The sequence below is a fragment of the Diabrotica virgifera genome, chromosome 9 (assembly GCF_917563875.1).
Source record: "Diabrotica virgifera virgifera chromosome 9, PGI_DIABVI_V3a".
NCBI lineage: Eukaryota > Metazoa > Arthropoda > Insecta > Coleoptera > Chrysomelidae > Diabrotica > Diabrotica virgifera.
This window is the reverse complement of record NC_065451.1, coordinates 225050205-225065445: the sequence shown is the minus strand read 5'-3', so window position 1 is coordinate 225065445 and position 15241 is coordinate 225050205. Positions and strand designations below refer to the sequence as shown.

At 32.6% G+C, this 15241-nt stretch overlaps 3 protein-coding genes across 6 annotated transcripts; 2 read left to right on the top strand and 1 right to left on the bottom strand.

The window, feature by feature from the left end:
- Positions 1–1610: 1610 nt before the first annotated feature.
- Positions 1611–3557, bottom strand: LOC126890892 (uncharacterized). 3 transcript variants are annotated; one of them, XM_050660050.1, is made up of 2 exons: positions 3311–3557; positions 1611–2761 (listed from the first exon to the last, which is right to left on the bottom strand). In XM_050660050.1, exon 2 carries the CDS (start codon positions 2757–2759, stop codon positions 1665–1667), a length of 1095 nt encoding a protein of 364 aa, XP_050516007.1. In that variant the 5' UTR covers positions 2760–2761; positions 3311–3557; the 3' UTR covers positions 1611–1664. The 3 variants fall into 3 exon arrangements, with proteins under 3 accessions (XP_050516007.1, XP_050516005.1, XP_050516006.1); XM_050660048.1 differs by lacking the exon at positions 3311–3557 and adding an exon at positions 3070–3241; XM_050660049.1 differs by lacking the exon at positions 3311–3557 and adding an exon at positions 3033–3051.
- LOC126890896 (3-hydroxyacyl-CoA dehydrogenase type-2) lies at positions 2746–9695 on the top strand. 2 transcript variants are annotated; one of them, XM_050660056.1, is made up of 5 exons: positions 2746–3005; positions 5913–6080; positions 6187–6351; positions 8391–8628; positions 9400–9695. In XM_050660056.1, the coding sequence occupies exons 1-5, from the start codon at positions 2997–2999 to the stop codon at positions 9588–9590; spliced, it is 771 nt and encodes a 256-aa protein (XP_050516013.1). In that variant the 5' UTR covers positions 2746–2996; the 3' UTR covers positions 9591–9695. The 2 variants fall into 2 exon arrangements, with proteins under 2 accessions (XP_050516013.1, XP_050516014.1); XM_050660057.1 differs by lacking the exon at positions 6187–6351 and having other exon boundaries at positions 2816–3005.
- A 301-nt stretch (positions 9696–9996) lies between these two features.
- Positions 9997–12608, top strand: LOC126890899 (DNA-directed RNA polymerases I, II, and III subunit RPABC4). Its single transcript, XM_050660060.1, has 3 exons — positions 9997–10168; positions 10221–10313; positions 12424–12608. The coding sequence occupies exons 1-3, from the start codon at positions 10111–10113 to the stop codon at positions 12444–12446; spliced, it is 174 nt and encodes a 57-aa protein (XP_050516017.1). The 5' UTR covers positions 9997–10110; the 3' UTR covers positions 12447–12608.
- The last annotated feature ends 2633 nt before the right edge of the window (positions 12609–15241 follow it).

Genomic DNA, 15241 nt, shown 5'->3' with positions numbered 1-15241 from the left:
CCAGTGGAAAAGAGAAGGGGAGGCCTATGTCCAAAATGGATAGATTAAGGCTCGAAGATAGATGGATAGGATCAAAATCAACCAAGAAACTTACAGAAGAGGAAGAAATAACAGACAATAGAGATGCAGAGAAAGAGCACCTAGCTGTCCAGAATTCATAGATGTTGTAAAACAACTAGAACTAAGCAAAACTCCGGGGCCAGATGGAATTAACGATGAACTGAGATGAGCTACTGAAATATATATGTACAAACTAAGGGTCAAAATTTGGAAGAACGAAAACATGCCTGTAGAATAGAAAAATGGACACATCACCTATTTTTAAGAAGGGGATCCAACTAAGTGTAACAACTATAGAGCTTTTATATTATTGACCACAACATTATAAGATCCTGACTACAATCATAAGAACACAACTAAATTGGATAGAGTTATTCGAAAAGGAACCAAGCGCCTATTTAGTAGTTCGGAGAAAATTACGTTAGAAGTTTAGTTTAAAAAATAAATCGTTGGTGTTGGCGCTTGGTGTTCTTGTTAATAGATGTCGTTCTGGGACTTAGATATTTAATATACTTCAGTAGAAATCAGTTGGTGGTAATTTCTTAAATATTCTCGAATTTGTCACGAATGAAAATTACGTTAGAAGTTTAGTTTAAATTATAAATCGTTGTTGTTGGCGCTTGGTGTTCTTGTTAATAGATGTCGTTCTGGGGCTTAGATATTTTTAGAATATTCAATATACTCCAGTAGAAATCGCTTGGTGGTAATTTCTGAATATTCTCGAATTTGTCACTTGGTTCCGTTTCGAATAACTATCCAATTGTTGTATAGAAAAAATATAGGACACTATCCACAGGGATTTAGAAAAGGGAGATCAACAATAGAGACAATACACATACCTACTACAGCAAGTCATCGAAGAAAAAGCTAAGAACTATTTACAATCAAATCAACTCAATAGAGCTTTTCATTGATTGTCATTTGTTTTGAGATTCTGTCATACATTGTATAATCTGTGTAATAGGTTTGTTCTAGCAAACAGTCAAACTAGTCAGAAACCGTCAGCAAACAGTTGTTCAGTGAGAGAACATAATACAGTCACCACCAGTGCTATCCCCTCTACTCGTGCTAGTCCGCTATTCGCTGATGGTTTCAAACCATTTGGAACTGATGCTAGAACAAACCTAGTATTAATATACACGGATTATACAACATATGACAGAAGCTCGAAACAAATGAGAATCGTTGAAAGGCCCTATCATTCACTTATTTTTAATTCTGTCACTATCCTTATATTCTTTATCTGCATAGTTTTCTATATAATTTTCTAAAACTCTTACTATTTTGCATGTATCCAAAATATTATTTTTCGAAGTTCATCCAATTTTAAAACCACAATAACCAAAAAAAGCTGAATGTATTGAAACAGTTGATTTAGTTTAGAAAATAAGCTATATTTAATACTATCAGCTAAAAATTTTATTGGCATATGTAGGTTCATTTAAATATAATTAAGTTTTTAAATAGCAGGAAATAAAGTTTTTTATTATTATTGTATTCACTAATGACTCCAAGGTTTATGTATTTAACAAACAATAATTACCATTCAGTATTAATTAAAAAAGTTTATTTACAAAAGTAATTACAAAAATGTTCCTATAAACTTAAAAACCATACTTTGCCCTACTGGCATACTTATTGTTCTTGCTAGCAGCCCATTGGCTCTGCAATTCCTGTTCATTAGCCTTAGCTTGTTGTGCTAAATATGTAATGTGGTGTTTCTTCCTCCTTGTGGGATCCACAGGATCTTCAACGGCACTCCTCGGTGCCATTTCAGGATCTGTAAGACTCTTCGCCATCCAAAGATCCTTATCCGCTAATATCTCCTCTTCGTTTATGTCAATTAACTTAATGTTTCCTATAGGTCTCCTAGATTTTCCAATAAGCTCCTTGAAAGCTTGATTATCGAGACCATCGTAAGGTTTGGCAGGTTCGGGAGCAATGTTGATAACTTCTTCTAGTTGTGGTTCTTCCTCGACTTGAATAACCGGTTTTGGTTTAGGTCTACCACATACCTTTTCCCACATTTCATCATCATATGTTTCTGGTACATCTAAATCGTCATCACTTTCTGCATCACTTAATACTATCTTGGCTTTTTCTTTTTGTTTCTTCAAAACGGCGGCTTTCTTGAGATCAGCATTCTTCTTTACACTACTAGGCGTTAAAGCACTTGTACTACTACTTGCTACGGGTTTGTTTTTGTTAGCAATAACGTTTGGTACGAAAGATATATTCGATTTAACAGCGCCTTTAACTGGAGGTAGTAATCCGATTAAACCACTACCTTTCATTGAAGGTTTAATTCTTTTGACTTCTGGTTCATCATCGTCTTGAAACTGAGATAAGGAGGGAATTGATATTTTGACCTTTTGTCTTTCTTTTTTTGGTGGAATAGATGGTTTTGGGATAAAATCTTCTATTTTATCTTCTATAATTTCCTTAGCTACAGTTTTAGTTTCTGGTAGGACTGAAAATAGGCTTTTTGAACCTGTTTGGTCATTTTTTGTAGTGATTACATCTGTATCTATTTCATCATCAGAAATGTTGTCTTCTAAAATATTTGTACTGTTAGGTTCACTTATTTGTTGTCCATTTGTTTTTTGGGTGTCTGTTTCTTTAGGAATAATCACAGAACTGGGACTATTTTCCTCTTCTTCTTCCTCACTACTGCCATAGTCATAAGCTACAAGAGCCATAGCTAAAAAACATTAAGCAATATTTATTATCGCCAATTGACTTAAATTTACATAAGATTATAATTTAACCTTCCCTCCATTGACCAATGTTGCTAAATGTTTAAGTTTAGTACAAAACAAGTAAAGCAAGTCAGTATATTGTGAACTTTGAGCAGGATAAGTTGTAGTGTTATCCTTAGAAATATACTATCGCATTTATCGGTGAAAATTGTTGTTTTTAATTACAGTGATAACAATATGATTAAGGTAAGTTAAATACACTTTTTTACTCACTTAAAACTACACAAAACTAAATGAAAATGAACTGTACCTTTAAACCATGAGAAGAGGGAATTTTACAATACAGGTTAAGTTCCTTTTTGTTTTGGTGTTTTTATTATTTACTTAATTTTAAAGAGTATTGTCCTTTAATTTTGTATTTAAATTGCATGTATATGAGATAAAATAGCAATTTAATATAATACAGATTTAATTCTGATCAAAATTATAAAATGTCGGAGTAGCTAATCAACCAATCGCAGTGAAAAATAATTGATGGATTCGGCCGTTACCTGATGGAGATTCATTTTATATAATAAAACACTGAAAACATTCGTTTTCAATACTTCCACAAAATTTATTGTAACTTAATGTCACTACAGCTGTTTTGGAAGGGTGCATTTCTCAAGTGATGTAGTTTACTATGTGTCTGCACTTTGTCTCCAAAACTGAATAGGTTGGAATATGAAGAAATCAAGAAATTGAAACTGTTCATTAAAAGAATGATTACGCTCTAGAAGTCTAGAAGATAAAGTGCGTACGTATAATCTGTTATTCTATTATTGAAAACCCTTTTGTGTTCTGATATCCGTTTGTCAAAGATTCTGCAACGCGGATATTGCAAACTATACGCTGTGAGCTCGTAGGTAGAGGGGATATTTACAAATTCGCGAGCGCCAGTAGTGGCAAGTCTGTAAACGTTTACCGGAAATTTGACATAAATGTCAAAGTGATTAATTTAAAATTAAAATTAAAAACATTAATTATAAAAAATATTAGTTGGTCAAAGCTGTGGTATATATTTTTACCTTAAATATATGTACTTACGTCTTAAATACTGAATTTAAGTTTTTTTAATGTTCCGTAATATGTAATTATAAATTAATCGTAGCGCCATCTACACGATAATTTTGAAAGTATCCGAAGTAAGAAATTCATATTTTATCAATAGAACGTCAAAATGATTAGCAAAATCTTAAAAAAATCTATTATAATTTAATTACTTTTTTGCGTTGTAAATATTAAGCGATGACAATTAAATAATAAATTTAAAAATTACCGGTAAAAGTTGAATTAATAACCGCTAGGAACGACACCAGCGAAGCTCAGAGCGTATACGCTGTGAGCTCGTACGTAGAGGGGATATTTACAAATTCGCGAGCGCCAGTAGTGACAAGTTTGTAAACCTTTACTGGAAATTTGATTTTTGACGTTCTGCAGTAAGAGTTGCATATTATCACGGCATATTATCACGAAAGTTGTTGTAATAAAGAGTGTCGAAATACTGGTTACAATAGTAACTGTGTATTCTACAACTTTCCTGTCGCTAAGCATAAGGTGATTCAACGACAAAAATGGATTGATGTAATTAGAAAAAAGTAAGTAAACACAATTTTAATTTTAAAACGGCAGAAAAATTTGAGCTAAAGGATCAGTTAGCACACTCTCGAATTTTGACGGTTTCAATTTTACAATCCAATCTTGAAACAAAATTTGAATGCGTGAATATAACGACCAATCACAGCAAACTTAGGATGCCGTTAACTGTCATTCATAAGTTAATATTTAAGAAGTATTATACTATAATTATATTAAATTATTATACTTTTTTGCAGAATAAATTTTTTCCAATATTAGTTGTCAACATAAACGTCAAAACGATAAGCAAAATCACAAAAAATAATCATAATGAATAATAAATTCTGTACTTACTGCTATTAATTATCGATTACAATCCAATTACTTCTTTACGTTGTAAATATTACACGATAAGATTTAAATAAAAAGTTTGAAACAACTAAGTATTATATATTTGCTTTTCTACTGTCCTCTTTAAAATTCCGGCCGAAATAGGAACACTAGTCAACCGTTATAGGCAACACTTTTTTCTTTCCAGAAAATTTCCGGTAAAAGTTATACTAGTAATCCTGTAGGTAGGTGGCGATACCAGCGAAGCTCGGAGCGGATAGGCTGATTTGTGTGTCAAGTCATCAGTTCTCTAAAATATTTGAAGCAAATAGGGCTTTTCATTCACAGTCATTTGTTTCGAGCTTCTGTCATGTGTCACATAATATTAATATATCTACGTCGTACGTTATTGGTATACGCTCTGAGCTTCGCTGGTGTCGCTCCTAGCGGTTACTAATTCAACTTTCACCGGTAATTTTTAAATTTATTATTTAATTGTTATCGCTTAATATTTACAACGCTAAAAAGTAATTAAATTGTAATAGATTTTTTTAAGATTTTGCTAATCATTTTGACGTTATATTGATGAAATATTAATTTCTTACTTCGGATACTTTCACAATTATCATGTAGATGGCGCCAAGATTAATTTATAATTACATATTACAGAACATTAAAAAACGCAAATTCAGTATTTAAAACGTAAGTATATTTAAGGTAAAAATATAAACCACAGTTTTGATCAACTAATATTTTTTATAATTAATGTTTTTAATTTTAATTTAAAATTAATCACTTTGACATTTATGTCAAATTTCCGGTAAACGTTTACAGACTTGTCACTACTGGCGCTCACGAATTTATAAATATCCCCTCTACGCAGGAGCTCACAGCGTATATAACAATGGGCGCGTTCACCAGATGCAAACGTTGGCAATCAGTTTGCGCTTTATGGTTCTGAACGACATAAAACAAAGTGGAGAAAACGACGGTCACTCTGTAATTCCTTTTTCTTTTGGCTCTATTTGTTCTTAGTGTATTTGCCTAAGTTGTTCTTAGTTCTGAAAGCTGGTGTTAACACCAGGAATAATTATCCCTTTCTTTTTATGTGTTTATCTATTTTTGTTGATATCTTGCCTGTGTATGTGATAGACCAGAATTTCCCTCACGTAACGGTCGAATTCATCAGTTATATTAACTTTTTAGGGAGCAGTAAGTTTGGTAACTGGTGGAGCCTCTGGATTGGGAAAGGCGACGGTAGAAAGATTGGTTCAACAAGGATGTAGAGTAGTACTTTGTGACTTACCAGCTTCCAAAGGAAAAGAAGTAGCAAGCACTATAGGCGAAGATAAAGTACTATTTGCACCAGTAAACGTGAGTCTTACCATTTAGTTCCAGATTGCGATCATTACTCTGAATAAAATACTTTTATTTTGATGTGTTCGATGAAGTTTTAATCAACTATTTATATTTTCTATAGGTTATTTCAGAGGAAGATGTCAAAAATGCTCTAACGGCAGCCAAAGATAAATTCGGAAGACTAGATAATGTGATAAACTGTGCAGGGATTGGTGTAGCATTTAAAACTTATAATTTTAAGAAGAATGTACCTCATAGTTTAGACGATTTCATCAAAGTTTTACAGGTATGAATGTATTTATAGAGGTACATTCAAATAATATAATACTTTAATATATTACAAAACCTGTTTCAAGTCAGGTGGCTTCTTGTCCAATCGTTTTCCTTGCCTACTAAATTGACTTACTTATACTCCTCCATCCATCCCTGTTTGTTGCTCTTTCTTCCTAACCATCAATTCTTTCTTTTCTGAGATGTTCCTGTACGCTATAAAACCATCTTTGTCTAGGTAGTTCTTTCCTTCTTTTCTGGATTGGTGGTTATAGGTGGTTAGGTATAGGATCACCTTTATCATCCTCTTCCTTTCCATTCTCATCACGTGCCCCAACTATGCCACTCTCTGTGTCTTTATAAAACGACTCGTGTTTGGTTTATTATACAGTTCATCGTTCATCTAGCTCCCTATTTGTTCGTCGCACCCATCCTTTAACCGTGTTTTTTCGTTCATACAGGGTTCATACACGGTAATTTCTCGGAAACCGCTGAAACGATTTTTATGGATTTTGGTTGGTGAGGGTCTTTTAATGCGGCCGATATTATAGTGGTAATACATCGTTGTCAAATCTTCCGTTTTTCTGGAAATCTAATGAACTTTCTTATTTCAAATGTAACACCCTGTATATTTTTTGCGCTTTGGAATTCCTAAGGGATACTAATTATTTTTCATATAATATTCCCTATACCTAAATGCCATAATTTCGGAGTTATTACTACATTCATTTAAAAAAAAATTAAACAATTTATAAAGTTAATCGTTTCCGAGTTATAAACAATTTAAAAATGAAAAGAATCGAAGAATGACGAATTTCCAGGTTCAAAAACACAAGGAAAAAATATTATTTTTGGAACTACGAAGTGCATAAATTCAAGTTCAAGCCTTATTTCATCAGATACCGATAATAAATTTGGCCTTGTTTCATTTTAAAATATTATTTTTTAGTTGTAAATGCAGCCCCGCCCGTTCTCTCATATACTTCATTAATAATTTAAAAAAACAATATTTTAAAATAAAACGTGCCAAGAATTCTCATAGCTATCTGATCTAATATAAGATCTATGATAGCTAAGAAGGTTTGATCTTGAATTTAGGTACTTTGTAATTTCAAAAATTATTTTTTACTTGTGTTTTTGAACCTTGAAAATCGTCATTTTTCGTTTTTTTTTTTTTTAGTTTTAAATTGTTTAGAACTTTAAAACGATTAGCTTTAGAGAAAAACGACAAAAGACTTTTTTATTCCCAATGATCCAAAAAACCTAAAATAATGTCTAACTGTGCCGAAAAAATTGATTTTTATAAATTGTTTAAAAATTTTTTTAATAAATGTAGCAATAACTCCGAAATTATGGCATTTAGGTATAGAAAATAAATGACGAAATCAATGAAATACAACTGCGATGGTTTGGTCACGTACAAAGAATGCACGAAGACAGAATCCCGAAACAAATACAAAACTGGAAACCGCAAGGTAGAAGAAGAAGAGGTAGACCGAGGAAAAGTTGGCAGGCAGGAATAAACAAAGCCATGGATGAAAGAGGTCTGCAAGTAGATCAATGTGCGGACAGAGAGGAATGGCGAACGGGTATCGGAAGACGGAGAACGTTGTAAACCGATAATATATATAGGTATAGAAAATATCATAATATGAAAAATAATCAGCATTCCTTAAGGATTCCAAAACTTAAAAAATATACAGGGTGTTCCATTTGAAATAAGAGAGTTCATTAGATTTCCAGAAAACGGAAGATTTGACAACAAGGTAATTACCACTATAATATCGGCCGCATTAAAAGACCCTTACTCACCAAAATCTATAAAAATCGTTCTAGCGGTCTCTGAGAAAATAACATGTTGCCAGACTTTTTCGCAACCCTGTATATAGCTCTGAGCAATTTCCTTTCCATCTCTCCAATTTCTCCGTATTTGCTTTTTCCATTGTCCATACTTCACTACCATATGTCACTGGGATAGAACCCCTTTATTGCATTGATGTGTTTGACATGTTCTTATTTAAAATGTAATATATTTGTTATAAACCTCATTTTTAGGTTAACACCATTGGCACATTCAACGTTATTCGACTGTCCGTAGGACTTATCGGGCAAAATGACCCAGATCAACACGGCTGTAGAGGAGTCGTCGTAAATACAGCTAGTGTAGCAGCATATGACGGTCAAATGGGCCAGGTAGCATATTCTGCTAGTAAGGGAGCTATAGCTGGTATGACTTTGCCTTTAGCTAGAGATTTGGCGAGCCAAGGGATCCGTGTGGTTACTATAGCACCAGGTACGTACAGTAATTGCTTTAGTATTTATGATGAAAATGAGTAGAGACACATCTTATATTTCAATTCGTTTAGAGAGGACCATCATCCTTTAACGTAGGTATCACCCTTCATAGGGATCATCGAAGAGGCTCTATGGTCTACTCTGAACGAAAAGAGAAATAATTTATCTCCCAATGCCGAATTAAAACAAATAATTCGTTACGGAAACTGTAGCGACATCTACTTAAAAAAATCGAAGCTTTATTTCCGAAAAAAGACTTCTACTTGGACCAGATCCTGGTAACTCCTGTATTCGTGCTTTCTAATACTAGCAAAGCAGATGAATCATGAATTAAAGAAGACTAGGGGAAATCTAAAATTGCATTTCACTACCGCTCTATTCATCTAGGTAAAAATTCCAACTAATCTTGGTTCCCTGTACTCAGATAGGAGTAAACTAATATAAAATGAAAATGAGACATCTTATAAGAGGATGGTTCTCTCTGAACACCCTGAAATATAAGATGTCTCTCATTTTAATTTTATATTTACTCCTATCTGAGTACAGGGAACCAAGATTCGTTGGAATTTTTACCTAGATGAATAGACAGATAGTGAAATGCAATTTTAGATTTCCCTTTATCTTCTTTAATTCATCGTTCATCTGCTTTGTAAGTATTAGAAAGCACGAATACAGGAGTTGCCAGAATCTGGTCCCAGTAGAAGTCTTTATTTCTTTATTTTATGCTTTTTTGCTTTATTTTATGTTAATATAATCTTCGATTTTCTAGGTCTGTTTAAAACACCTTTATTTGATGCATTGCCTGATAAAGTAGTTCAATTTTTGTCTAAATCTGTTCCATTTCCTCCGAGACTTGGTAATCCAGAAGAATTCGCACATCTGGTTCAGAGTGTAATAGAAAATCCAATGATGAATGGTGAAGTTATTAGATTGGATGGAGCTTTGAGGATGCAACCATAATGGCTATGAATAGATGTCAAGAATAAATGGTTTTACATTTCATTTATTATTTTTAGTGTTTATTATTTTTTAATGTAGTTTTTTAAATAAATATTATTCCGTAATTTTGTTGCGTATACACTCCCGACAATGATACTGAATTTTAATTGGCTGCCGTTAGCTGTAAAGCGCAAGATATATGTTAACCTTGACACAACAAAAAATGTGGTTACAAAATTTTATTTTATTTAAAAATGCTGTTTGAATGGTGCAAAGTTGAAATGAATTTAAACTAATTACAATTTTCATAATTGGTATCATTAATATCGAGATTCGGTATGTTATTGGCAAGACGAAGACCGAGAGCTAAACAAATTTTCGTTTATCAGTAAGGCGTAAACCATAAACCAAATCCTGTCAAAGTCAAATGAAGTCAAGTCAAATCCATGTCAAATCTCATATTTTCTCAACTCAGAAAAAAATTTGCTTTCAACTTTATTTATATATCATAACTTTTAAACTGACTTTATTTTAATTAACAATGTCGGAGGGAACAAGTAAGGAACCGCAAAAGACTCCTATGGTGTACATCTGTGGTGGTAAGTAAAAAGTAAGGTTAACCGGACCATGTTTATATTTTCGTATTTTCAGAATGCCACAACGAAAATGAAATCAGGCCCAGAGATCCTATTAGATGCAGAGAATGTGGTTACAGAATAATGTATAAGAAAAGAACAAAGAGATGTATCCTTTTTATTTAAATTTTATAAATTTCAGATGATGAAAGGGCAAGGTTGCACAATATTCTAAACTCAATGGCATTTGAGTGATTTTTAAGGCCTCAGTACACGGTTGGCTAACGAGTTTGGTCCAGTAGGAACAGTGTTTACACATTGGTGGAGCTGCTTGGTCTGCATTGGCCTTTCCTAGTGCTCCTTTGATATATGTACACTAAAAACCAACATTTGGTTTGTAGACCGTTGTTGGACACCAATACCAAAATCTACGCCAAGTGGTCCTGTACATGTTGGCCAAACGTTTACTGGGGCCATTAAAAACATACCCCATGAAAAGAACAAGAAGAAGAACATAATGGTGTTACTTCTTTTAACCCTCCGTTAGGCGCGTGGTCTACAATCGTAGACCACTCTCCTTTAAGTGGTCGCCAATTGCATAAAACTGCACATACACCCCCATCCCGCTTAGTAGCTGTCACTAATACTTCCAACTTACTCTTTAGTTTGCTAAACGCCGCCGATCTGTTTGCATTATTTTTTTACCATTATTCAAAGAGCACTGGTCTACAACCGTAGACCACGCGACTAAGCGCGTTCCAGTTTTTAGTTGTATATATAAAGCTAATATGTAGCCTGCTGTGTATATAAAGCTAATAACATAAATGAAAATGTTTCAAGAAGCGACTTCATTGAAAACTTAGCATGGGAACTAATCAAACAGCAAATTGAATATGGATCAACTATGCCTTCCCTGCTAAGAGAACTTAGATGACGAGCTCACGTACTGCTCGGAGTTCAAGAAGTCGTACCCCTTCCCCTAATATTCCAACAAATTACGTGGGACGAAGTTGTATTTGTGCATGAATTTGCAATATGTCAACAAGAAGGGCATGCCAAAGATGTGACACATTTGCATTTAAGGATCATTTTGGGGATATTTGCACTGAATGTTTGACGGACTAAAATTGTGCCACTTTGACCATTTAATAGTTTTGTTCTTTTTTTACCTTTTAGTTCTATTCTTTATTATTTATCCCTCTTGGTCATTCTATAAGTTCAAATATAAAAAATATTTTGTGTTTTTTACTAAATTGAGCTTATTTTTGTGACCATTTTCATTTACTTGCGAATAAAGACCCAAAAAATCATGACTTGGTTTTTAATTTTACCACTGTCAAAATGAGAAAAGCCAAGGAACAAAACATATCTAATATCAAAGTACGAACGTAAATAAACATGTTATTAACCACTAATTTGTTAATTTTGCCAAAATCCGGTATTATACGACAAAAAACTATTGGTCTACGATCGTAGACCACACGCCTAAGCTTGTCAGCAATAACGACGCGCCTAACGTAGGGTTAAACATTCATCTTTTTACTCCTCTGTGTGAGAGACATTTACACTAATATTGTTCTGAAGCTGTTTCTTTGTGGCATTTTTGTAATTAACTATTCTAATTGGGAAATAAGCTACAATTTAACTTGAAAAAATAATTTTATTAACGTTTCGACTTCCAATTCAGACGTCGTTGATCGATGTCTGAATGAATGAATGATGGACGTTGAAAAAATAATAAAATTATTTTTTCAAGTTAAATTGTGGCTTATTTCCCAATTAGAATAGTTAATTACAGTTACACTAGTACCCCATTTGGCTAGTACAGTGGAACCTCGATAAGTCGGATTAATCGGGACCGCGGCCGATCCGGGTTATTGAAAATCCGGGTTAGCCAGAGAATCTGGTAAACATTACCAAAATACATATGCACAGTACACCTAAATTACGTACAGTTGTATACAGTATTGATTATTTTTTGGTAAAAAACTTAGTCAAAGTTAAAAAATGTTTGTTTTGTCTGATGAAAGTCGGTCCGGATTAGCCGAACTTCCTGGTTATCAGAGTCCGACTTATCGGGGTTCCACTGTATGTTACAAGTTAGGACAAATATGACAACATCCTATCTGTCTCATGATTTTTAATTCAGTGTGGAAAGAATTTGAATAGGTAGGTACCTACTGGTTTTTATTTGACTCTATCAAGACATATTTTTGCTTTATTACTATTTAAAACATTGTGAATTTTTCTGTTGATATTTTCCTTAACACAAATTTCAGTGGTTGTTTTTGATGCCAGATAAGATGTTCCAAAGGATCTTCGATTGATTTGTAAATATTGACAGTCCTACCTGATAAGGATAAGGTCCAACAACATAATATTAAGTTTATTGTTTGTGTACAATTAGTAATTTGATGAGAATGTAACTTCTAATAGCAAATAAAAATAAGATGTATGATTATAATTTTTTTTGTATTTTATTAATTTATGAACATTATCTGTCTTAGCTCTTCCCTGTCCTTAACCTTTAATTTCCAGTTTCTAATTTGCTTTTATATCATCAAGTGCGGAATGTTGAACAAGAACAGAAACAGATTAGGCAGAGAGGTAGGTAAGATAAGTACAAATACAGGTAGCAATGATAAAATTGAAACATACAAGCTTATAAATGCTTCTGTAACTTCGCTTTTCTTCTTCTTTTTTTTTTGTTTCCACTGTATATTTAATTTCCTGTTCTCTTTTATTGTTCTTGAACTCCATTTGATCACCAGGTCTGTATGTTCCCAAACTTCTTTCCTAGCATTTTTCCAAGTATTTCAATAGCAGTATCTCTAACGATACTGGCCATCTTCCTCCAAATTGTATTAGGACTTGCTTTCATGTTCCAACACATTTTTTTCTACTATTTTTGCCCTGAATTTGCCCTTTTAACACCCACCACTTGATTTCTTGTTGTCCTCTCCTATATTTTGGTTTACTTTCGCTTTGTTACCAGCAAATTATGTTATTGGCTTACTGTATCACTAACTATTATCTTGCTGTCCTTACATTCACATATTATCTTCTTTTCTTATCATGAAATAATCTATTTGGGAGTGATTTGTTCACTTTTGTACATAATGAGTTGAATTTCTCGCTTTTGAAAGAATGTGTTAACAATCAGTTGTTCATTTAACAAAACAAATAGATAATAAGCTTTCATTCAAAAATAAAAATCAGTCAAAAAAAAAGTCAATTTTCTTTTCCAGTTCAATAATTTTTTACTCTATGTTTGTATTATAATGAATTATACAGAGTAGGCCAAAGAAAACAGTCGATTTCGATATTTGGCAGTATTGATTAGATTTTAAGGAAATGACGAAACAGGTCGATTTTTGATCTAAGGGGGACACATTTTTACGGTATACATTTGTCAACCCCCACCCTTTATTTTTAAATAGGGAATAGGGGTTGTGTGCTAGCTCATTTAAAAGGTTATTCAATTCTCTATTCAGTAATGTAAATATTAACAATTATTTATACAGGGTGTCCAAAGAAAATATTTTAATTAAATTAATTGATACGAAAAGAAGAATGTATGTAATTTATTTAATTCAAAATATATTCTACTGCTGTCACAAAAGAGAAATTTTTTTTTGATAAATAAACATTGCTTTTCGCTTAATTTCAATGTTCAAGCTACCACCCATCTGCCTCTTGGTAGTTTGAATATTGAATTTAAGTGAAAAACAATATTTATTTGTCAGATAAACATTTTTCTCTGTTTTCTGTCAGTAGTAGAATTTATTTTGAGTTACATAAATTGCAAACAATCTTCTTTTACTGTCAATAAAGATTCAAAATAATTTTTCTTGGACAACCTGTATAAATAATTATCTCAATATTAATATTACTGAATAGAGAATTTAATAACCTTTCAAATAAGGTAGCACACGACCCCTATTCCCTATTTAAAAATAAGGGGTGGGGGAAATGGAAGGGAGGGGGTTGACAAATGACATGTATCTATGTACCGTAAAAATGTGTTCCCCTTAGATCAAAAATCGACCTGTTTCTTCATTTCCTTAAAATCTAATAAATACTTCCAAATATCGAGGTCGACTGTTTTCTTTGGCCCAATCTGTATTTTATTTTATACGCCAGTCAATGGGAGCAAGAAGAGGATATTACCTCCGAATTCTATCCTACTGCATGGATTTTAATGAAATTTCCAGCCTCTACTTATCTCCTAATTCAAAGTCTACCATGCCGATGTGTGCCTTTATCTTGAGGGTGGTTCCCACCAACATTTTTTGGTAAGATAACCACGGAATTTGCTAAAGAACCTAATTCTAAGCAAAAACTGTTCTATATTTTTTTTTTGAAAACTCGATACTTTTTGAGTTATTCGTGGTTGAAAATTGGCCATTTTCATTGAAACATAACACCTTTTCGAACAGTGTTTTTCCAATACCTTAAAAATATGCATCTAACTAAAATAAACTGTATAAAACATTTTTGTAGGTTATAAAAAAACAAAGACACACTTCCTTCATAAATCTTCTAGTTATAATATCTACAAAGAGAGATATGGTAGGTGAAAAAGTTTGTTTTTTGCTACATGCTCAAATTGATGTATTCAACTTGAAATAACAGAGAAACGGTCGATTTTATGTGTACCTATAATGCTACCAATACCTACTTTTTGTAGTGCTTAAAAAGACCTTTAAAATGAGCAATGAGGTAAATTGCATTCAAACTAAGCGGGATATCTTGCAAACAAAATTGATAACTAATGTATTTTAAGAAAAAATGAGAAGTAATTTTAATCCCCATCCACCAGAATGTAAATGCATCATTTTCCGTCTACAATACCTTTTATTATAGTATTATTTCTATGTTCAAAAAGTTGGACGAGTTTGAAATGAATGGTTTTTGAAAAAAATAAGATCAAATTATAGAGCGCATTTTTAAATTTTCTTAAAAATCTTCCTTTTTATCCATGTAACTTGAAAATGATAACAGATGCAGTAATGAAAAATAAAAACGAAGTTTTTATATAAAAAACTACATTTTTTAATACAATTGTATTATATCTTTTTTTCGTGTCTCTTATCA